Below are 23,927 nucleotides of genomic sequence, written 5' to 3' on the forward strand. Positions count from 1 at the left end.
AACTCCCAAGAGGAGTTAGTTATCACAGGCTGCAGAACGCAGGAAGAGCTGCCAAGCTGCTCACGTTATACGTTGCGCAAAGTCTGTAGCCGCGTTTTGATTACATCATCACAACAACACTTTAGGTTACGAACGTTACATAACCCTGTTCTTTGACATTCAGTGATAGATTTTCGGTGCTAAAACCCTTTCGGCCGAAAGCCGAAAATGGCTTTTTAACCATTTTCGACCGATAATTTTCGGTGGCCAAATATTCGGTGCATCCTATAATGCTAACAGAAAAGGCTTGTGTTAGGTGTACTGAAGTGACTGAGTGATGAGGTGACAGCTAGCAGATCTCACATCAAGAGTTTGACAATTTTCCAGCCGGTTAATAAACTCCCCCCGTTACCGGCGACACCGGACATTTTACAAGATAACGCTCAATATCTGTAGAGCGCTTACTTTTTTATCTTTAACATTATGCGGCTACATTGATCCGATGCGTCTGTCCATCAACATCTGTTTTTAATTCATTTTCAATTAGGCGTATCCATTTGTTGGACAGACAGAGTTGACACTAACTTATAATTAAAAAAATAATCCAACAGAGTTGAACGGACGGTAATACCTTCTGTCAATATTATATCTGTTTATTGGTGGATCAAAGAGGCTGCAGTGGATAGAAAATTTACGGGAGGTATTGCCGTCCATAGGTTTATTTTAGAATTAGAACATAGCGTAATTGTGCCTTTGCATAAACAGCTTTGCGGATGGTAACCGTATCCGTCAGTTCCATAAATTCACCATCTCCAAACTTTTCTGTCCGTCAAAAAGGATACAAATCATCAGCCCTGTCCCACAAACAGATAATCTACACTGAATTTTCTTTTTAAACAGATGTTGACGGACAGACAAAACGGATCAATGTAGCTGCAGCCTTAGATCTTTAGATCTCGCCCTTCCTTTGAACAACACAAATGCTCACACTGTCCCTCTTATATTTAGTGCATCACGCAAACACACTTTGCTGGTCTGGTCCAGTCGAGTCTTCCCTGCTGCAGGGCTCAGCAGCCTCACTCTTGTGGTGCGCTTCCCTCATGATACAACCATTTTTATCAAAAATCCTGGAGTGCATAGTCTACATACAGCTACAATCATTCCTTGAACACAACAACATCCATGACAAATTCCAATCTGGCTTTAAACCACGACACAGCACTGAAACAGCTCTCCTCAGTGTCTTAAACGACCTGATTACAGCTGCTGATGCAGGAAACTCATCCCTACTATTACTCCTTGACCTCTCAGCCGCCTTTGACACGGTAGACCACCACATCCTTATAGCTCGCCTCGAGCATTACGTAGGCCTTAGGGGCCCCGTCTTAGACTGGTTCCGGTCCTACCTGAGTAATAGGACCTTCTCTGTCCAACTCGGTGATCTCACTTCCTCTGTGGCCCCCCTCACCTGCGGGGTGCCCCAGGGCTTGATATTGGGTCCCACTCTCTTCCTCCTATACATACTCCCCCTAGGCCAGATCTTGGCAAAACACAATATCTCATTCCACTGCTTCGCCGATGACGTGCAGGTTTACCTCCCCTTAAAGCCCACCCAAGGGAAGACATCAATAGAACCACTGCTTGACTGCCCGGCAGAGATCTCAAGTGCTGGATGTCCGAAAACTCCCTGACATTGAACGAAGGGAAAACCGAGGTCATTGTTTTTAATAGTGCCCCCCCGCCCCCCCTCATTGACGCACTTGGTCCCCTGGGCCCAAACCTCTCCACCTCTGTCAGGAACCTCGGGGTCATCTTCGACAGTAATTTTAAATTCGATAGACAGGTCAGCGCCGTAGTGAAAAACAGCTTTTACCACCTTAGACTCCTGGCGAAGACAAAGGCATACCTCTCCCAAAGTAACCTGGAGACGGTGATACATGCCTTTGTCACCACCCGCCTCGACTACTGCAATGCTCTGTACACGGGCATCGACAAGTCCCTCCTCCGCCGCCTACAACTGGTGCAGAACGCAGCCGCGCGCCTCCTCACCAAAACAAGAAAACACGAACACATCAGCCCAGTTTTGGCCTCGCTCCACTGGCTGCCTATTAGCTTCAGAAATCATTAAATGGCACGGCTCCCTCCTATCTGTCCGAGCTCCTGCACCGCCACACCCCCCACCGATCCCTCAGATCAGCTGACCAGATGCTATTGGTGGTACCCAGAACCAGGCTCAAGACTAGGGGAGACAGAGCTTTCTCCACCGCAGCGCCTAGACTGTGGAACAGCCTCCCCCTCAGCGTACGGACTGCCCAGACCGTACAGGCTTTTAAATCACTCTTGAAAACCTACCTGTTCTCCTTGGCCTTCCCCCCTACTTAACCACCACTAGACCCCTGGCCCCTCTATCCTCTTTGTTTTACTGTGTCCTACCAGTTTTTATTACTTTCATTGCTTTATTATGTTTTTAGTCCTATATCTTGCACCATATTGTTTTGTTTTTGTTGCTTTGCTATGTTTTTTTTTTTTTCCCTTTCTTTTAATCTTATACCTTGCCTCACACTAATTTGTTTTTATCAACTTGCTTGTGAAGCACTTTGGTGTCAGCTGCCGCTGCCTGGAAATGTGCTATACAAATAAAACTGACTTGACTTGACTTGACAACGTTTAAAGATAGTCTCATGAACGCTAGCAGGTAGTAGCAGGTTCCCGATTAGCATTGGGTTTAAAACCAAAATACTGCCAAATACTCCACTATCGCTGTGTAAGCGGTCGTGTTGTCTAGAGAGCCTTCTTTCTCTCCATCAAGTGAAGTGAAATTTACTCCACTACTCTGTGCTGCGACTCTGCTGTGCACACAAACACTTTGAATTTAAAATGTTGTAGTATTGATAACACGTAGTATTTTACAAATTAAGAGTTGTTTTTATTTGATGAATGTAGGCACCAATGTGTGTTGTGAACATGAACTAAATGGGTTTTATTTCTATACACTGGATGCCACAGATGCTTCAAGTACCTGGGGGTCCACATCTCAGAGGACCTGACATGGACAACACACGTGACACATAGACTCAGTCAGGGTACAAATTAGTCACACGCCCACCGCCACAGGCTTGTAGATTTAATGTTTGGCCGTCATAAATTAAGGCCTGGGCGCCATCTGGCGGCCAACAAAATCCACTGCATGCGTCGGCTAGAGCTGCCGCGATCGCTGTTGCATCACGCTCACCGCAGAGTTAGGCTGAATACCGCGTCACCGCTGTTTTTTATCATAATAATAAAGTTGGCTTGCGGCTCTGCAGATATACCCTACTCGGTTCCAAGCGACCCTATTGGTCCAGCCTGGCTCTGCGGCTCTGCAGATACCCCCTACTCGACGCGTCACACTGTAGCCTCTGAACGAAAACAGAACGCCGCGCCGCCATCTTTACTGCCTCGCTAAGGAATCAAGGATGCATTTCATTCAGGATTTGTTTGCGACAGAACCAAGTGCAATAAACAAAAAAGAATGGATTCACTGTGTATTCTGCCTTATTTATTGATGAAACAAAACCGACATCAACCCAATTTACCACCGAGCGGAGAGTTTAGTGTCACAACAAGATCGCTGATGTGTTAAGTTTGTTGTTGTTATTAGCCTAATACTACAGTCAGCCGATATAGAGAGGTAACGTTAAACCCGGGTTTGCTTGGTAGAATACACAATGAGAGGTAACGTTAGCGTTGGCAGAATAGACGCAACGAGAGTCTGGTTAATGTTGTTATTGATTGATTGATTGAAACTGTGTTAAACTCTGGCTTGCTGCAAGCCCTCGGACATCTATGCCCACGGAGCTTTCAAGCGAGCGGCGGCGGCCCCGCCTGCATCCCCATTCCCCACACGGAGACAAACGGAGTAGTAGTACCTGGCTGCAGTGGAAAAGGAACGAAGTACCAGGTGCCTAAAGCGGGTCGAGTCGAGTAGGTACTATGCAGTGGAAAAGCGCCATTAGACTAGAGGCAGGCTATAAGAGTAGACTACTAAAAAAAAAAAAATGCATTCAAACTTTTTTTTTTTTTTTTTGCGCACTGTGCGGTAATTAGAGTATTATATAGTAATAATAACACATGGCGATATACTAAAAAGCTATTTATAATTTTTGGCTGGTAAAACATCTGGATGGCTGGTAGTTTTTAAAATCTACCAGCCAAATGGCTGGTAAGTCAAAAAGTTAAGTTTGTTCCCTGGACTCAGTCGTAAAAAGGCGAAGCAGCGCCTCTACCACCTGAGACAGTTAAGGAAGTTCAGAGTATCTGGGAAGATACTCCAGTCCTTCTACTCCGGAGCTGTAGAGAGCATCTTGACTGGAAACATCACTGCCTGGTATGGAAACAGCACGGCACAGCCAGGACAAGAAGGCCCTACAGAGAGTGGTGCACTCAGCTGAGCGTACTACGGGTATTGCACTACCACCCCTGCAGGTCCTATACAACAAGAGGTGCAAATCCAGAGCCTGCAGAATAATGAAAGACCCTCACCACCCCAACAACAGCCTGTTCAAGCTGCTGCGGTCAGGCAGACGCATGCGAACACCAGCAACTAGGACAGAGAGACTTCGGCTCAGCTTCTTCCCCCAAGCCAGAGCCTTGAACACTGAACTCTCCACACACAAGCACACACACAACACACACACTGTACACGCTCACACACTAGCAGCCACTTTAACATGAGCACACACACTCATGCTGCACACGCTCACACTTATGGTCACTTTACAAAAGGAAAGGTCACTTTAAGAATAGTATAGTATGGGGGGGCAGGTGGCGCACGGAGATTACGTTCGTCACCAACACCGGGAGACACTAGGATTCGCCTGTTCGAATCCAGCTCCCGGCGTTGCTATCAGCTTGGCTGTCCTCTCACGCTGATACAATTGGCTGTATCAGGGGGTGGGAAGCTGAAGGGTGGGTCCTGGGCGTTGTGGACAGCGACCCCTACAGTTCGGTCGGGGCGCCTGCTCAGCGAGGGTTGGATCTGAGGAGAGATAGTGTGGCCTCCCACACGCTACTCTCTCCCCGGTGAGAACCTGCGCGGCCAGGTTGGCCTGCCCCAGGCTGCACATGCGTCGGAGGAAAGCATGCGACAGTCTCCGGTCTCCCGGACCAACAGTAGGGGAAAGTACGCAACAACCAGGAAGGGTGGGATGGGAGAAAAATCGGGAAAAAGGAGGGGAAGAAAGATAATAAAAAAAAAAAAAAAAGTATAGTATAACTTGAGATTGTATAATATAGCATTGTATAGCAGTGTACATAAAGACCCAGTGCCTCATCCGTAGCTAACAGTGTATTGCACTACCACAGGACCTAGCATGTCCTACCATGCTCTGTAAATAACTCATGTACATATACCGATATGCCCTACTTTGATTACTTGTATTATTGCACAATGTCGTTCTATTGGATTCTTATTATATTATTATATATTACTATTGTATTATGCACAATCGTTGCGGGCAAGACGCCCCGCATTTCATTGTATACTTGTATGCCGTGACAAATAAAACTCTTGACTTGACTTGCCAGAACACTGAGTAACACCGGTATCACAGACTACCATGACAAAGCCTAATAAAGAGTATTAACAAGATGTTCAAATGGGCTGATTGGCCTGGACAAGCCTTTGAGTCTGTAGTAAGGCTCGAGTGGTTGACCAATCATTTGTTACATTCTTAGTTGACAAGAGATTCTGTTTGAGTCTATCCCCCCCACACTGAATAATTTCAAATTCTCGATTAGTCACCACAATCCTATGTGACGACTAGGCTAGTGCACCAAGATCTTATTCAGTCCAGGACAGCTGTAGTCCGTAGCCATTTGTTCTCGCTTCATAATTTGAATGAGTTGGATTAGGTTCCTTCGTCTCTCAAAAGACCGCAATGTAAAAATATGGATAGTAGACTAATCAATGTGACTCTGCAGAATAAAGGGCACAGAGGTTAGCGCACAGTGGTTACTGGTTAGCGCACAGAGGTTAGCACACAGTGGTTAGCGCACAGTGGTTACTGGTTAGCGCACAGAGGTTAGCACACAGAGGTTAGCGCACAGAGGTTAGCGCACAGAGGTCAGCACACAGAGGTTAGCACACAGTGGTTAGCGCACAGTGGTTAGCGCACAGAAGTTAGCACACAGTGGTTAGCGCACAGAGGTTAGCGCACAGAGGTTAGCACACAGAGGTCAGCACACAGAGGTTAGCACACAGTGGTTAGCGCACAGTGGTTAGCGCACAGAAGTTAGCACACAGAAGTTAGCACACAGTGGTTAGCGCACAGAGGTTAGCGCACAGAGGTTAGCGCACAGAGGTTAGCACACAGAGGTTAGCGCACAGAGGTTAGCGCACAGAAGTATTACTTCTTCTATTGGTTTTGTTGGCGAATAGTGTCGTTAACCCCTTGACTGTCAATGTTAAATAGTTTTCTCTGGTGATGTGCTGTCCTGTGACATACTAATAATTTTCTCCATCATGTATGTCGGCCTTGTCGTCAGCCTGGTATCAAATCAAATATACCTCCTTAGCCAGGCCTTCTGGGCTCCGGTAGAAACAAGTGCACAGGAAGAAATGAAAGCCACTGAAGAGTAATGTTATTATGTCAACACTACAGTGTGTGCATTATGCTCAATAAAATGATCCTACATTATCATTTTCAGCCTTCTTTGAGTGTAGAGTTAGAGACTATTTCGAAATTCCTAATCCGAACGGGTAGATATTTCTGTCAGTCATTACCCATCACCAAGGTTGTGCAGGATTTGCGTGTAGCCAAGTCATACACAATAAAAGAGCTGTCCAACTGACCTATCTCAAACCCCGCCCTCCCTTTCTTGATCCTCAAATCACAACTGTTGCTTCCCTCAGAAGAAAGCAAACAGATGACAGTTCAATGTACTGTGGTTGGCGTAGTGGGTGACAGTTTTATTAATTGTCGTCAGTGAAATTTGTTGAAATCCTTATCCCTAGTCAACAGGCTGCCCTGATATTCAAGTTTCAAGTTCAAGTTCAAGTTTGTTTATTAGTTGTCACAATAAAATACTACTTAGTACTTTATGGTGAAATTTGAACAGTTATAGAGAAAAATATGTGGAATGCTATCTGAAGTGACTTGAGTGCAAAGTGAGTAGGGGAAATTAGGCCTAATTAAATATCTATCAAACTGTAGCATGTGGCTAACAGGTAAATAGTAGGAGCAAGATATGATCAGGACAAGAGACAACATTTGGGACCGGAATTGTCAGAATGTAATTGGCTAATTAACCTAATGAATTTGTTAAACATTATAACCAATAAAAGGAAGACTGAGGACTGAGCGATAAAATTAGATCAAAGCTCTGTGCATTTCTGTTTTGATTAATAGAAAGAGTGATTAATCAGGCCCACGATCCCTACAGACTTAAATCGCATCTGCACACCAAGTCAAGTGAGCACTAGGTTGAGTCTCTGTCGCGTTTATCTAGCGACACCCAATGTTGTAGCCGAATTCCAGTAGCTTCATAACCTATTAAAGGTGCTTTAAGACTTGGTATTTTCTAAAACAAGTGGTATTATGTTAAAATAGTAGCTCTACATTCCAACAGTCATTAAGAGTGTCTGGTCAGTAACATGGGTCTCTTAGTCCCTCTGCTCTGCAGTATACAGAAAATACATTGATATCCCTTCCCACTTTAAAAAATTGCCTGACAAAAATAAGAAATATAAACAAATATGTGCTTGAAACAAGTTAAATAATCTGCCATCAAATTTGGCTTGGCAAGATTTCTTGAAATAAATAAACATATCTAGGGTTCTCTCTCCTGATTGGATAAAGTGGGAAGGGATACCAGAACATTTATTTTGTGTTGTTTACTGCAGAGTGGAGGGACTGGGAGACCCATGTTACTGACCACACACACTATAATCAGTGATGGGTGATGGCTGTGAGAATGTAGAGCTATTTAACACTTTTTTTTTAAACTAAATAAATACCACCTACAGCACCTTTAAATGCTGAAAATGAACTAAAGGGAAAGAGCAGCTTTTGAATGCTGGTGTTGCGGTTATTGAAAATAACAATATTTGACGTGGCCATGGCCAGGATCTAAGCATATCCAGTCCCGGAAGTACTGCAACAAAACAGCATCGGGACGGACTACCGCCTGCACACAGCAGGTCGGGTCACAGTGTCCACAAAAACCTACAGTCTTAACCCTAAGAGAAAAGTAAAGAGAGGGAAAAGGAGAAATACTCTGTTGTTGCAAGTAATGTGTCACGGCCAACAGTAGGCGAGGGAGAGGCTGCACAGTCAACTCCACATCTGTCATCATCACCTATGTGGCAACCAAGCTATTCTAACAACACAGCCAGCCCCGAGTCCTACTTTGACAACCACTGACTGACCTTTGCTTGCAGTAGATGAACTTTCACAGCATCTAGTGGCTGCATGAAGACTGTCAGCCACTGAGTTTCTGTCTGTGTGCTTAGTCTACATCTCTGTTTGTATGTATCTCTGACTATCTTTATGTCCATCTGTCTGTCTGTATCTATCTCTGTCTGTCTATAATCTCTGCCTGTATCCATCAGTCTCTATATCCATTTGTATCTCTGTCAGTCTGTGTCTGTCTCTCTGTCTGCGTCTCTGTCAGTCTGTATCTCTCTGTCCGTGTCTGTCTGTGCAGCAAAAGTCTTTCTTCCTCTAGAGCTGGCATGACACACTTGAAATTACGCCACATATTTGAATATCTTGAGGTATGCCATATTTGGGTCAGGCCTACATTTGAAGATTTGCCTTTTTCAGTTCATCACATTGACAATTAGTGACTAGCCATAACAAAGAGGAATATTAGGTCTAGAAGTAGGCCAGGTGGTTTTATTCTAAGGTGTATATGTTACCTAGCATACATCTGAAAGTCCCTTCCTGTGCGAATGCTCTGCATGATATCACAAATGTTTTAATAGTCAGCATTTACCATTGCATTATTGCCTAATGCCTACAGTATGTCATCCAACAATTGACTCCCATAGTCCATATACACATATTCATATTTGCACAGGCTTAGCATAAATTACACATTTATTCTTGTGATCATATATGTGAGCAACCGAGTGATACTGAAATCGCCACACTGGCCTGAAAAGAATCATTAACTAGTTGTCAGTCACCACACTGTCGACAGATGACAAGAACCCTTGTTTTGTCTCACCCCCTTTTTCTGCATTTGTCCTTCTCCATCTCACTTTCTCCACAGTTAGTCAAGCAAACATAACACACACAAACACATGCCATCAGGAATGCTGTGCACTGTGACTGGACCCCAGACAGCTTCACCACTGAGTGTCACATTTACGCCCCACTGCCTTTGTAAAATGTTTGTAGAAAACACGTCGCACACGCACAGAAACACGCACAGCAAAACAAGACAATAACATCATTATTAACCCCCCCCCCCCCTAGACACACACACTAGCTGATTTGTAAATTACCAGACATTGATGGACCATCACTGTGTGTGGAAGAGTTGAAAGACACTCCATGACATGTCAGTGACACACACAAGTTTATTTTGGCTTCACAAACCACCATGAAACTAAATGGCACATTTTCCGGTCCGTGTGGCACAAAGCAGCCAATTGACCATGTCTGTGTGTATATTGTCAACATAGAAATAAAGCTTGCACGCTCAACCACTCTGGCACACATTTCTTGATATAGCGGGCTCTAGCTACATGTGCCCATTATGTGTTTTCAGCCAAGCACCTACCAGATATGTGCATAATGTAGATACTGAGTGACCACCACAAACAAGTAAAACACATGTCAACAGAAGGCCCAGCACAGCCCTAACCTCATGTGTGCCAATATCAGAAATCCGACTGGCAGTGCTCTTGAATGCCTGAGATGGTTAATTGAGTGTGCCCAGCTTGTCCGGTCCATCTTAGGATAAGGCCAGTGGCACTGTTCCAGCCAACTTAAACATCACAAATTAGCCTACATGGAATGATTAAAATGCTATCAGAAAATATGACTAAATATAAAAAATTACTACAAGTGTTAGCCTAGTTGCCAACTTGCCATAGGACAAGTTATAAGACTAGCCTGCATCATGACAAACACCAATGGAAAGTGTCACTAATAATGACTAATGTTTGATTGTGATTGAATGTGCATTAATACAAACTATTAACCTACACTATAGTGTTAATCACTCACTGTGTCAAATCAATCAACTCACATTAACTGGCTACAGAAAACCACAATAGCCATGCACACTCGTCTTGCATTCGTTCTCTGGATTCTGGAATCACATATGTTGCCTGGTGTAAAAGCATCCTGCTAGACTTCTTTTCGAAAATGATACCACAGCAGAGACGGCCAATCAAACCAAAACACAGCTATGATCTATAAAAAAAAAAATAGCTCACTTATTGTAATAAAAAAGCAATAATATATCACCATCATGGTGTAGAGGGTAATCCCTCCAATGACGAAATGGCAAAAGTATCCTCGTCCCTTCCTTCCAGAAGTTCCATGTAATCATTCCTTCCCCTCACTGCATTTACGATAATGCAATACTTGGTAGCAGCAGCAGCAAACCTCCTGTGACATGAACTCTCAACATCTACTGTTGATGTAACATTAGCCTAGTGGTCAAGAGTGTGTTGGCTGGCTCTAAAACACTGATGCCACTGTTTTGATGAGTCTTGAAAATGTGTCTGAAGTGAATGTTAGCGAAATAGCTACCATGAGCGTGGAAGAAGCTAAGCTATAGCTCTCACAGACTTGGTTCCTCGGAACCCCCCTCTCTCCTCTCCTCCATCTCCGCCAGTACCCTTCTCTCCGTCCTCTGCGCTTTGCCACATATCATCAACCTCAGGCCTCTCTGGCTATCGCTCACTAACTAGCTAGCTAACATTCTCGTTTTACACTCTAGAGGAAAGTATTATGGACAAACAGTTGGTGTACTGGTGACGGCCCGAGTGGACTGACACCCCCGCACTGAGCAGCAGTGTGATCCAGAGGAGCAGCGGGCTGGCCGCCGCGGTGTGTCTCTCTCTCCCTCCCCGAGGCCCGAGCGTCAGCCTGGGCAGCGGGTGGAGAGACCCGCCGCTACGATCGAAAGGCTTGAACCGGAACGATGACAACTTCTAACCGGTTGCCCGCATTCGCCACACGGCAGTCGTCTTACCTTTGCTTTGGTGATGATGTGCGTGGCTAGTTTTACAACGGCGAAATTTCCCTTTCCGATGGTCCGCTCAATTTCGTAGTAGCCCACTCGGGCTGGGGGGGGCCTGGTGGTAGCCGCGGGGTGGCCGGGATTGGTGATGCACGGCGCGGCCGGGGTCGCTCGGCCGGAGTGGGTGATCCCGGAGGACGGCTGCTGCGCTCGGTTCTGGGAGCCCATGCCTGCTGCGTGGGCCGGTCGGGTAGAAGAGTGCGTGATCCCGGCCGCGGCGGACCCAGCTGCACCTCCGCTCGACACGGCCGCCATCTTCTCGCCTCTCTGCGGGAACAACAAGCAGCCTTGCGCAGCGCGCGTCGCGGGCACGCCCCCGCCCTGCGTCATTTTACGTGAAAAACGCTCCTCCGCAGCGCCCTCTCTAGGTTGTTACCGTGGCAACCGTGAGCGTAACAAATGACTTCATCCACAGAAACGTGCTGTGGTGGTTGCCTTGGTGACACAGAACTGCGCATTATCACTCTCTTGTTATTGTTGTTTCCCATGATTCGGTGATTCCTTGCAAACTGCCGCACTATTCATGAAAGACCATTTTGAAAGCTGGCATATGTTTTAAATTATATGTAAAACTATGACATAATAAAGCATGTAACGTGATGAGAAGAAAATGCAAGTCATATAACTTAGGCTACTTCTGCATTTGTTGAATTTTCACTATTTAGGCCTACTCGCTACAGCACAGTACACGCATTCGTTCTTGGCTAGAGTGGTTCTATCTATCAAAATCTATGATTAAGCACTTGATATGACAAAACAGGAAGAATGCTGTTTATGTTGATACTCTGTGGGGAGGGGGGCTTTGATTATGTATGTCTTTGCTATTACTGCATTCCACAATCTTGAACATAATAGCTTAGCGCAATTGCTCAAGGAAATTGTTTATATAGCACATTTCATACACAGAAGCAATTCAAAGCGGTTTACATAAAATAGATACAAAGAAATACAAGGAGATCTTAAGAGAATAAAAAGGTTTAAGCATAAAATAATAATAAAAGCCAAATGATCAGTGGGCTGCACTCACGTGAATTATATTTTAATTAAATACAACAGTGGACATTTCTTATATAGGTTCTCATGTTTTATATATATATTAGTGCTGTCAGGCGATTAAAAAAATTAATCTAATTAATTACAGGATTTGTAATTAATTAATCTAATTAATCGCATTTTAATCGCATAACCATTTTATGCCTGATATTCTATATTCTATAATCATATTTCAAATTGCATGTGGCCAGATGGCAGAATTCAGTACTGTATCTACAAAACCTTCTGTTTAATCATCTTCCATCTATTAATTTGCTTAGATTTTTCAGGTCTGGTCAATTTGAGCATGGTGTTATTCACAGTCAAAGATAAAAAAATAATTATTGATATTCTCATTTGGTTCATTACAATTGACTCAAAATAAGATTTTCATTCAATCAATCACCGCGCAGATTGATTGATTGAATGAAAATGTTATTAACAGATTGCAGAATGGGTACAATACAGTACGGCTCAATACACACAATTGTTAAGGGCATGCAGACCAGAGGGCGGCTAGGTGGTGTAGTGGGCAAGGCACTCGCCACCAGTGTGGAGACGCTAGGATTCGCGTGTTCGAATCCAGCTCTCCACATTGTTTTCAGTTTAGCTGGTCGTCCGCAGTAATACACATTGGCCGTATTACGGGGAGGGAAAACTGAAGGGTGGGGATCGAACGTTGTGAACAAGCGACTCCTACAAGTCGGTTGGTGCGCCTGCGCAGTAGAATCAGGAAGTGTCGGGGGCAGCGTGAGCCTCCCACGCGTTACTCCTCGACACTGAGAGATCGAGCTGCGCAGGTGAAAAGATGCGACTGCTGTTACCTCAAGTACCGGAGGGGACTTGTGCTATGTATGACTTAGTCCACATTGCAGCCGGCTTGTGGGAGGCAAGAAACAGCGTTCGTGACAGGGGAGGGTTGAATTGGATGATACGAAATTGGGATGGGAGAAAATATAGAAAAATGGGAGAAAAAGTGGATCAAAAAAAAAAAGGGCATGCAGACCAGAGAAAGACTTTCGTCTTGTTTACATCAGGGTCCCCCATTTTCAATTCATAATGAATTGTAAGTAAGGGTGCAACTTGCGATGAAGTATTCATGTCCTTTGCGGAAATATCTACAAAATATGATATTCCGAAACATCACCTTTTTAAATATCTTCAGCTAAGGAGTTTTATATCATCTCAGAACCATTCATTGGATATACCGAACATTTCCATCTTAGAGGTAGCAGTCACTAGACACTGTTATGGTAAAGGTCTAATTTCAATGCTATACGACTTATTTGTATCTGGTTCAGATGAATTATCTGAATCTAAACTGAATCAATGGAACGAAGACATAGAGGAGGAAATATCTTTAGAAGATTGGAGCGTGGCATGTAAAGAGGCACAGAGTCAGACAGTCAGTAGCAACCTAAAACGTATACAATATAAATGGCTGATGCGTACATATATAACTCCTGTTAAATTGCATAAGTTTAATGATAATATTCCAGATACTTGTATTAAGTGTAGTGAGGCAAGGGGGACACTGTTCCACTGCATATGGGAATGTGTGAAAGTGAAAACCTTCTGGTAAGATGTTATTGATCTGATCGATCAAATTTTATCAAAGAAGTTGCCATTGAATCCCAAGCTTTTTATTCTTGGTTTATATCCTACCACCCCACATCTACAACGCAAAGAGTTTAGATTTATAGATATGTGCATATTACAAGCAAAACGTGTAATAGCTCTTAATTGGAAAAATGTTGATGGACCAAGAATTGGTATGTGGATTAAAGAAATGGCTTCAAACATGTCAATGGAAAAGATGGTGTATATTGTTAGACGTAAACAAAACATCTTTGATAATGCCTGGGGACCGTTTGTGTACTTCTTAAAGCATAATACGAATGTTGGGAACTTGCTTCAACAAGAACAGGATTAGGGGGAGTACTGTGGGACAACTCTTATTATTGTGTAAAAACGACAAGAAACACCCTTTACTTAATGTGTAAAACATTTTGGTTGTATTATTATTTATTTATGTTTATTTTTTATTTTTCATTATTTAAATCTGTATCCTTCCTATGTGAACCTGTTTTTGAAGTTAATTATTATTTTGTGGGGTGGGGTTAGGGGAGGGAGAACGGGGTGAAAATGTTTGCTGAATACTGCTCTGCTGATATACATGTTGTAATTTGCAAACTAAAACCCAATAAATATATTGTTAAAAAAAAAAAGAGGGTGCAACTTGCACCGTGCAATCCATTCTTTGTGGATCTAGCCCACAGTATTTCTGACACTGGGAATACATTCCCTGAGATTCATAGATGTCCCTAGAATCAGATACCAAGAACATGCAAATGGACCATATTAAAAAAAAAAGTCTGTAAATGTGCATTCTACATTCTCATGGAATGAATGAGATACAAAAAAAAACTATAAAAAACGTTTTTTTTGTAATTAATTTTGAGTTAATTTTCATAACGCGATAATTTGCTGTGTAATTAATTAATCTAATTAACGCGATAAACTGACAGCCCTAATATATATATAAAAACACATATGCATACAAAGAAGACATGCACCAATTCACGTAGACTCGCATACCAGAGGGAGAGAAGGGGAAGCAAAAACAAAAAAAACTCAAGCCTCTTTTTTTATATATTTTTTTCTTTTCTTTTTCTTTTTTCTTTTTACAAATAGTTTAAATGTAAGTGTCTAGATCAATGGATACGTGTAATGACCCCGCCACAACCAGGCTAGAAAAGAGGAAGAAACTTAGGACAATACTGTAAAGATTTAGAATAGCTTAAACCTATTATATGCACATTAAATATAATAAAATAAAGACCTTGTAGGTAGTAGTTCATTGAAATCACGAGTGAGTGAGTGAGTGAGTGAGTGAGTGAGTGAGTGAGTGAGTGAGTGAGTGAGTGAGTGAGTGAGTGAGTGAGTGAGTGAGTGAGTGAGTGTGTGTGTGCGTGTGTGTGTTGATTGATTGATTGATTGAAAACTTTATTAACAAATTGCAGAATGGGTACAATACAGTACAGCTCAATACACACAATTGTTAAGGGGATGCAGACCAGAGAAAGACTTTTGTCTTGTTTACATCAGGGTCTCCCATTTTCAATTCATCAGGACATATATGACATACATGACATACAGTACTGCTACATCTATACATTTATGACATACCAGATTTGCAAATACAGTACTGTTTGTGATACAAAAAGAGTCCAGAAAAGAGTATATACATTTGACGTAAAAACTGTGCATTGGGGGAGGTTGGGTAGGTGGGGTGAGGGGGGGCTGTACATTGGAGGTGGTTCGGTGGGTGAGGTGGGGGGGGGGGGGGGTTGGGCAGGAGGGGTGGGGGGGGGAACACTGTACAACTGTACAAGCAAAACTGTACATTGGAATATTGACAACCATACTTGGTAATTTACTGTACATTGGAGGGGGTTGGGTTAGGACATTTACATGGGCCAGTTTCGAATTTCAGTCTCCCGTAGGTGTTCTTTGAGAGAGTTTTTGAAAGTGGGTAGTGATTCACATTCCTTTACAGCTTTGGGTAGGGCGTTCCACATTGATGTGGCATAATTGCTAAACGTGTTTAGTCCCTTGTTTGAGCCGAATCTGGGTTTAACATGATTTGTGGCGCTCCCTCTGGTGTTGTGATCGTGGTATTCACTGACCTTTGGGAAATATTTTGACATGTACATGGGTACCTTGGTCGTGTAGTGTATCTTGTAGACCAGGCCCATTGCAAGTTGCTGTACTCTGTTGTCTACTCTAAGCCATCCTAGGTTGTCAAAGTGGGCAGGGGTGAGGTGGGTTCTAGGGGTAAGGTCAAGCAGTAGTCTGACTGCCTTTGAGGTGCTTTGGTACCATGAGGTGCAAGCATAGTCGTTTGTGTGGGTGTGTGTGTGTGTGTGTGTGTGTGTGTGTGTGTGTGTGTGTGTGTGTGTGTGTGTGTGTGTGTGTGTGTGTGTGTGTGTGTGTGTGTGTGTGTGTGTGTGTGTGTGTGTGTGTGTGTGTGTGGGTATGTGTGTGTGTGTGTGTGTGTGTGTGTGTGTGTGTGTGTGTGTGTGTGTGTCTGGCAGGCCTACATCATGAAAATAACATTTCAGAAAAAGACAATTTCACAACCCTCTTAGACAATACAAATATATTCTTCTGAAGCTACTTTGCCTCTCACAGGGTTGTAGACAGTGCCCCTCCATGGTGAAGAAGTGGTCCTGCATCCAGTCTCATACACATGCAATAATAAACCATGTATTAGTAGGAATCTATAGCCCATAACAATACAGACATGTATGCATGAATGCTCAATGATTCTATGGATACTACTGTACGTCCAAGGATCTTCAGCTTCACACCTGAATTGGTGGTGAAGTCAATACCATCACTCACTAGCAACAACTAAGGTAAAGCAACAACTGAGACCAGAGGTGCATGGGAACTTCTCATTGAGGCCAGGGACTGTATAGGACTCTACACAGGTCCGGACCGTCCGTGACAACAAACACTTTCCTGGCAAAGATAGCCTCAAATACATAGATCATAGAATGCACACAGGCCGACATGGATTTGTTCAATGTACCTATGCACATATAGTCTATATCAACTAAGCAGCTTTTGTTCAGTGAGTAACGGGACATTTGACAAACAGACCTTTGCCCAGTGGTTCAGCTGGTGGCATTTGACATTTGATCAAAGGGATATTTGAGATATGGCACATTTGTGATCTAAGCGAGGGGACATTTTAACTAAGGTACATTTTGAGCCTCCAACATTTGAGAAATGGACATTATTGGGCTACACACTTTTAAGATAAGGGACTTTTGAGCAATGGACATTTGACATTTGAAATATGGGACATTTGAGCAATATTATTTAGGAAGAACATTCCAGTGATTGAATTTTGAGCTACAGGACATTTGAGCAACGGGACATACAATACAAGCAACATGCAACAGTACATTTGAGGAAAGTAATTATTTAAATGGCCCAGGCTGAACAATAGCTGTCCAAGATCCCACTTTGGATCCACTGGGCCAGACATCTCACCTGGGATCTGGGAGTACCCAGAGAGCCTTATTATATGGCTCTGGGGGAGTACCGATGGCTAAAACTATGCATTCTATTTCTATGACTAGACTGTAGAAAAATGACGTCATTACGTTGTGCTTCTCGGTTTGTTTACCGACTGTGAGTCGTGGGGAGGGCGGGCGCTAGTGAGTCAGAGTGACTGTAGTGACACCGATTTCATCCAACGAACGTATACTGGTTATCAAGAGAATAACACTTGCACACAGCGATTACGAAAATTGGCGATGACAGTTGATCACATTGATCGAATCAGAAAAACGTTAACGCTAATAACGTCATCGGTTTTGTTATTTCGGGTACCGCAGCCGGAGGACCACCAAACCTCGCTGTTGTCAAGTTGCCTTTCCAGCGTCCTAGCTGCTAACATTAGCTAGCTCGACTAGTACCAACAGCTGGCCATGTTGAACGAAAGGGAGGTTTTGTGAAATCGGTGTGATGAAACTCGAGAATATTTGGACTGGGAAGTGAAACCAATGTAAGCATATAACGCTAAACCAGTCTGACGTTCGCTATAACGTTAGTCATCAAACCACTGCTCGTGTTGGTGCTCGAACTGGACCAGATGAGGGAAGTCAGCCAGCTTGCTACTCGAGCCTTTGTTGTTAGTGAAGTAGGGTGTATTTGGAACGTTAAGTCGTCGATTTAGACAGCTAGCTAGACGTTTTCCAACTATAATATTCAAGGAGATGGTTTTGAGGAGCTGTTGGAAATCTCGACACAAGTCCAGTGATGGACCTGCTGTGCCCTTCTGTCTTCGACCTGGAGCTGCAGCCTTGTTGTGGCTCCTCTGCCTGACCCAGGTCGGCTCCAGCACAGAGACCAAGACGGTGGTCCAGAAAGATGCAGCGTTTGATGTCATCTACAATGACACGGTTACAAGTGACAACCAAACCATATACGCTTTCAATCACACGGTCTCTCGGAATAAGGTGAGTTCAGCTCATAGCTGCCCTGCCATATATTCAAACCTGTGTGAAGTATGTGAATGAATGAATGAAAACTTTATTTAACAGATTGCAGAATGGGTACAATACAGTACGGCTCAATACATACAATTGTTAAGGGGATGCAGACCAGAGAAAGACGTTTTTCTTGTTTACACCAGGGTCCCCCATTTTCAATTCAATGTCTTCATGACTTGTCTTGTTGTGTGTCTGTCAGGTATTGAGGCATTATAATGGTTTATTATGTTTTGTAAAATGTGTGGCGAACTTAATTCACTTGCTGTCTCTCCCTCTCCCTCTCTCAGACGGAAGGTGTGCGTGTGACCGTGGACGTGTTGTCAGAGGGACTGGAGAGCCCCATCCTGTTTGTGGTGCGGCAGAAGCAGGCTGTGCTGTCTTTCCAGGTGCCGCTCATCCTGAGAGGCCTGTAAGTACCCTCCTCACACTAGTAGTACACAACACGGGCAGGGACAATTCAGGGGTCATGAAGATCCAAAAGTGTTGTTTGGGTCTTCCAGTTTCAAACCACCACCCACTACTGCGGTGCACTTGCAACCTGCTCCCCCTAGCATGCCACCTGCTCAGCTTACTCCTGCTGTAGCCACCCCCCCCCCCCAGACCTTCAGGCTCTTGTGGAGCACTGACAGATGTGAATGAATGGGAAGGATACGAAACTTGGTTCCTTGAAATGGCCAGCAGACCTCTTGGTTTTATTTTCTTTATGTATGAGTAGTAGTAGGATATTAGTCTAAATGATCTGAGTACACCTGACACCAAGTACTGTTACTGTCAGTTGTTGAAAAGGTAGTGCGATTAACTGTGGCTGCGATCCATTCCTTTCTATGTGTGTGTCGTGTCATTCAGGCTCATCAGAATGCTGAAACTCACCAAGTGGAGTTTGCATGAGTGAACACAGTGTAGGGAATACTCAGAGACGTCGACAAGCCTATCAAAGCTATTTATTTTTATTTTTTTTATTGACAAGACTGAAGACTGTAATAATCTATGTCAAGGTAATCAGCAGCACTGCATGTTGTTTACACCATCAGTGTTTGTAAGGAAAGAGCCCAGAGTTCCTCCTCTGTTCTGTTCTATTCCACTCTTCATTACGCGGTTATTACCTGGTCACAAGATGAGGCCATTACACACCACAGCCACATGAGTCACTTAACCCTTTCACTACCACACTACCAAATTGTTAACCCTTTCCCTGCGACAGAAGGTTAACCCTTTCACTGCCACACGGCAACAGGTTAACCATTTCACTACCACACTACAGAAGGTTAACCCTTTCACTACCACACTGTCTCTGTAGTGAAAGGTTAATTTTAATTTTATTTAATGATATTGGGTCTGAATTGGGGCGTGGTTGTGCTTGCTTGGACATTTATTATTATGAAAATTGTGCAATTTATTCCACAAACCGATATGAATCACTCTCGAGCATCATGGCACTAAAGGCCACAGTGTACTGCACACGCTGCGGAGACAAACTTCGGCAGGTTAATTGGAACAAAATGACACATTTGCAAAGAATACAAAGCTGTGCATTCATTGGCTTCAGCCACCGCAGTGTTGTGCACCTGCCTGCTAACCAAACTGCTTGGACGCCCAGAGTATATTGATGGCAATGTGTTTGGCTATGTTTCTATTTTGGACATGTCTGCATTTGTTTTTGGTATACTGCCACCTTAACACTGTCCGTGTTAGGGGTTCAATTCCCACTGGGAACATTGATAATGAAAACGGTTTGCAGCGTACTCATTCCATTGTACATTCCATTTACATTTAGCTGACGCTTTTATCCAAAGCGACTTACAAGTTCTGTACGACAAGTCATCAGGAAGGGTGTTGTCTATCAGCTGAGTAACAATGTTCCTCAAAGTGTTGAAACTTGAGTGCTGCAGTGTTGAGTGCATAGTAGTAGAGCCATGTTAGTATATTAGGAAGAGTGCATGATAGTAGAGGACAGTAAGGCTAGTAAGGTTAATATAAAAATATATATATCTTTGCATTAGTACTTGTACTAGACAAGCACTATAGATGTATAGAAGCCATTTCATTCATCTATAGTCTTGTCTTGGCCCTCAAGACTGACACAAACTTTGTTTGCAGTCATAGACTTGGATATGTTCTGAAATGTTGGCTAATGTATGGTTATGGGACAGGTAGCCAGTCGTCTTATCAGCGTGTGACTTCATAACAGGTTTGAAGGTCAGTGGTTTATGAGCCGTTGGCTACTGGCTAGTATCCAATTTGTTACCGGTAGTAACCCAGTGGACCATGGACTTTCACTTTCCTCCTCAAGATTTCTCCAATGCAGCTTTATGCCTTGTTTACATTATATCGGTCGATGCTAGACGACAAACACAATGTCATTATTTTCTAATGAAAGATGACAGCAATATCTGCTAATGGCAGAATGTGTTCCGGTAAAAATGGAATTAGTTCAACCTTTGCCGTCCTCCACCACAGATCTTCAAACAGGATGTTGAAAATAAAGTTTCTCCTTTTGCTTTGTACAAAAAGATGGAAATGAAAATGAGAACTAATCGTTGGGTATTTCCAGGGTTTCCATAGCTCCTATGTGACGCAGAGACTCTAAACCTCCCTGCATTGCAACCATATGAAGTTGAACTTGCTTTCTGTCTAGCATTAGTGACATTGGGTCATTTCAGCATTTCAGTTATTTGGTTATTTTTAGTGGTGACACAAGCTAGGGCAGGTGAGATACAGAGTTGAATAGCAGGAAGGACTGTGTGTGGAGTGGACATGCTACAGAAGAAGCGCTCTTAAAATATCTATTTGGATTGGGCCTGTCTGATACTGTGGTGGACATGACACAATTCATTCTGCATGGACGTTGTTAGGATTTTCAGAGTGCCTGTTGCACTTAGGTCACCAATGCTACCCTCACACTGCAAGCCTTAGTGCTCAATTCAGATGTATTGCTCATATCAGATTTTTTGTATGGCTGTTCACATTATTGTTTAAATATGGCCAAGATCAGATTCCAGTGTGAACTGGTCATGCTCCTGAACGCACCCGCATGCGCAAATGAACAATAACGAAGATGGATTTAAACATGGAGGACACTGAAGTCACAGTTTATGGTTTAATTCATAAGTTGAGTGAGAAAAATAAAGGGGGCGAGGAGGAGGTGAAAGAGCCATTTATTTTTTCAATATGCTTTCAAACACAGGTAGGTTACGATATGTCCCCTAAAACATTGCTTGTACAGAACTATCACCCCAAATAATTATACGGTAAACATCTCACTGTCCCTCCACTGACCACTCCATCACAACTGTCTTCCATGTTTGTATTCACAGAGTGACTCCCGCCAGCCCAGAATTGTGATGAATGTCAATCTAGAGTGACGTAAAAGTTGCATGAATTCTGACATGTTCATACTGATTGATATGACAGACATATGAAAGTGGCCCAAATCAGAATTGAAAAGATCAGATTCCATGTAATCCGTGCTGTTCACACTGTCATGAAATAATTTGGGCCACTTTCACCTGCAGTGTGAACATAGCCCAAGTCAGCATGATCTGGGCCAATAAAAGAGACATTTACTGTACGGTAAATGCACTGGGTTTGTGACATGTATCTGAGAATGCCTTTGAAATGTCCTAACCTAAAAGAAAAAAACGTTCCGCTCAATGTATTTCTTCACACAGTCAATCTTGACAATCCCATGACTTCCTGTAACACACACCATAGCTAGATGTTTCTCTTTCATAAACATATTCTCCTTAGTGTGACATCAGTATTCCACCAAAGACATAACAGCCCTCATCTGAATTATGAAGACATCTCTCTCTCTCTCTCTCTCTCTCTCTCTCTCTCTCTCTCTCTCTCTCTCTCTCTCTCTCTATCCCTCTGTCGCTTTCTCTCTATCTGTCTCTCTCCCCGTCTGTCACTCTTGCTCTCCCTCTCTCTCCCCTTCTCTCACTCCCCCTGTAACTATCTTACATTGTCCATCTCCCTCTCACTATCTCGCTCACTTTCCCCTTCTCTCTCCCTATACCTCTCTCTCCATCCCTCTCTCTTTTCCCCATATCCCCCCTCCCTCTATTCCTCTCCCCTTCTCGCTCGTTCTTTCTCCCTCCCTCCCTCTCTATAATTTCCCCCTTCTCTTTCCCTCTTTCTCTCTCCCTCCCTCTCGCTTTTCCCCATCTCCCCCTCCCTCTCTTATTCTCCCCTTCTCGCTCTTTCTTCCTCTCTCTCCTCCCTCTCTGTCTTTTCCCCTTCTCTCCCTCTCTTTATCTCCTCCCTCGCTTTCTCCATCTCCAGCTACCAGAGGAAGTATCCCTATGCCCATGTGGGCCGTACACTGTGCCAGCCTCCGACGCGGTCCCTGTCAGAGACCCAGTACTTCTATGTTGATGTGTCCACCCTCTCCAGCCTGGGAACCCACTACCAGCTCAGGGTCAGCCGTATTGACAGCTTCACACTGCAGTGAGTGACTTGCACACACACACACACGCACACGCACACGCACGCACACGCACACACACACAAGGGCTGAGCCCAAACGTCCGGACCTTCGTTCGTTACGTTGGCATTCGAATCTTGACACATTCGGCCAACCCCGAGATAAGTCGCGTTAACTCGCCATGCGTTGGACACCAGACCCGAGATATCTCGGGTTTTGGTAGTTTTTTCTTTTATTCTATATTTTTATTCATTATTCATCCACTGACCTCGTGTTGCCATAGGAAAGGATTTTGAGATTGCCAAAGTGCAATACCGGCCGCATCCTTCCAGATGGCAGTGTCGCCCACCCTTTCAAACCTTATATCTAACCCTGAGTTACACTCAAATGTCTCCGGGCGCTATATTTAGATGGAGCCGAGTAAGTCGCTTCATCCGACCACTTCGAAACGCATCTGGCACACTCGATCCATAAGTTGTGCCAAATTATGTCTGGGACCAGATGGACACCAATACTGAAAATCACGATCAGACAATTGGAATATTCTTTTTGGAATACCCCCGACCACAGGTAAGGACTATCTGACATTAATTTCAGCTTGATCCAACAATGTTTTCATATCCATCCAGCTGATCAGCTTCTGTAGTGTTCAACACAAATGCCGTTACTGGCCATCAAAGCATAAAAAAACGACCCCCCCCCCCCCCCCTTTCATGCATTCATGATGAAACATAATACCAGGCAAGAAACGCCAACACTTATAGTAGAATACACGTAGCGCCCTATAACTCAGCGTTTCAGGAATTATCCCGGATCACTCCTAAACTACCGGTATACTTATATTCACCACGGGATAACACGTGAACGTATGCATGAAAAAATTATCTCTTTTTTTGCATGTTCGACGGAAGAAAGTCACTGTCAAATGACTGTAGTATTGTCTCCATAGCTATAATATAGAACAGGGGTGGCCAACCCGCGGCTCGCGAGCCGCATGCGGCTCTTTGCCCGTCAATGTGCGGCTCTTCCATCCATAAAAAAAAAAAATATATATATTATAATTTTTTTTTTAACTTTTTTTTTTTTTTTTTTTTATGTCACTCATTCCACAAGGACGTAGAATAAACATTTAATTTCTTTTTTAAATGGTCCATTTGCATGTTCTTTGTATCTGAATCTAG

General features: G+C 43.6%; 2 protein-coding genes across 4 annotated transcripts in view; one reads left to right on the forward strand and one right to left on the reverse strand.

Moving 5' to 3' along the window:
- Positions 1 to 11,487, reverse strand: part of sik3 (SIK family kinase 3) — a 133,627-nt gene extending 122,140 nt beyond the window's left edge. The window contains exon 1 of one of the 2 annotated variants that reach the window (XM_084317414.1): positions 11,173 to 11,487. In XM_084317414.1, the coding sequence (XP_084173540.1) occupies positions 11,173 to 11,475 (303 nt within the window). In that variant the 5' untranslated portion in view covers positions 11,476 to 11,487. Of the gene's footprint in view, positions 1 to 10,439; positions 10,574 to 11,172 lie in introns of those variants that run through there. The other variant, XM_084317415.1, reaches the window with a different exon arrangement.
- Positions 11,488 to 17,512: 6,025 nt separating this feature from the next.
- Positions 17,513 to 23,927, forward strand: part of sidt2 (SID1 transmembrane family, member 2) — a 62,950-nt gene continuing 56,535 nt past the window's right edge. For both annotated transcript variants that reach the window (XM_084314636.1, XM_084314637.1), the window contains exons 1-3: positions 17,513 to 18,287; positions 18,608 to 18,729; positions 22,605 to 22,769. In XM_084314636.1, coding sequence (XP_084170762.1) covers positions 18,045 to 18,287; positions 18,608 to 18,729; positions 22,605 to 22,769 — 530 coding nt within the window. In that variant the 5' untranslated portion in view covers positions 17,513 to 18,044. The remainder of the gene's footprint in view (positions 18,288 to 18,607; positions 18,730 to 22,604; positions 22,770 to 23,927) is intronic.

The sequence above is a fragment of the Notolepis coatsorum genome (assembly GCF_963971535.1).
Source record: "Notolepis coatsorum genome assembly, chromosome: 1".
NCBI classification, from domain to species: domain Eukaryota; kingdom Metazoa; phylum Chordata; class Actinopteri; order Aulopiformes; family Paralepididae; genus Notolepis; species Notolepis coatsorum.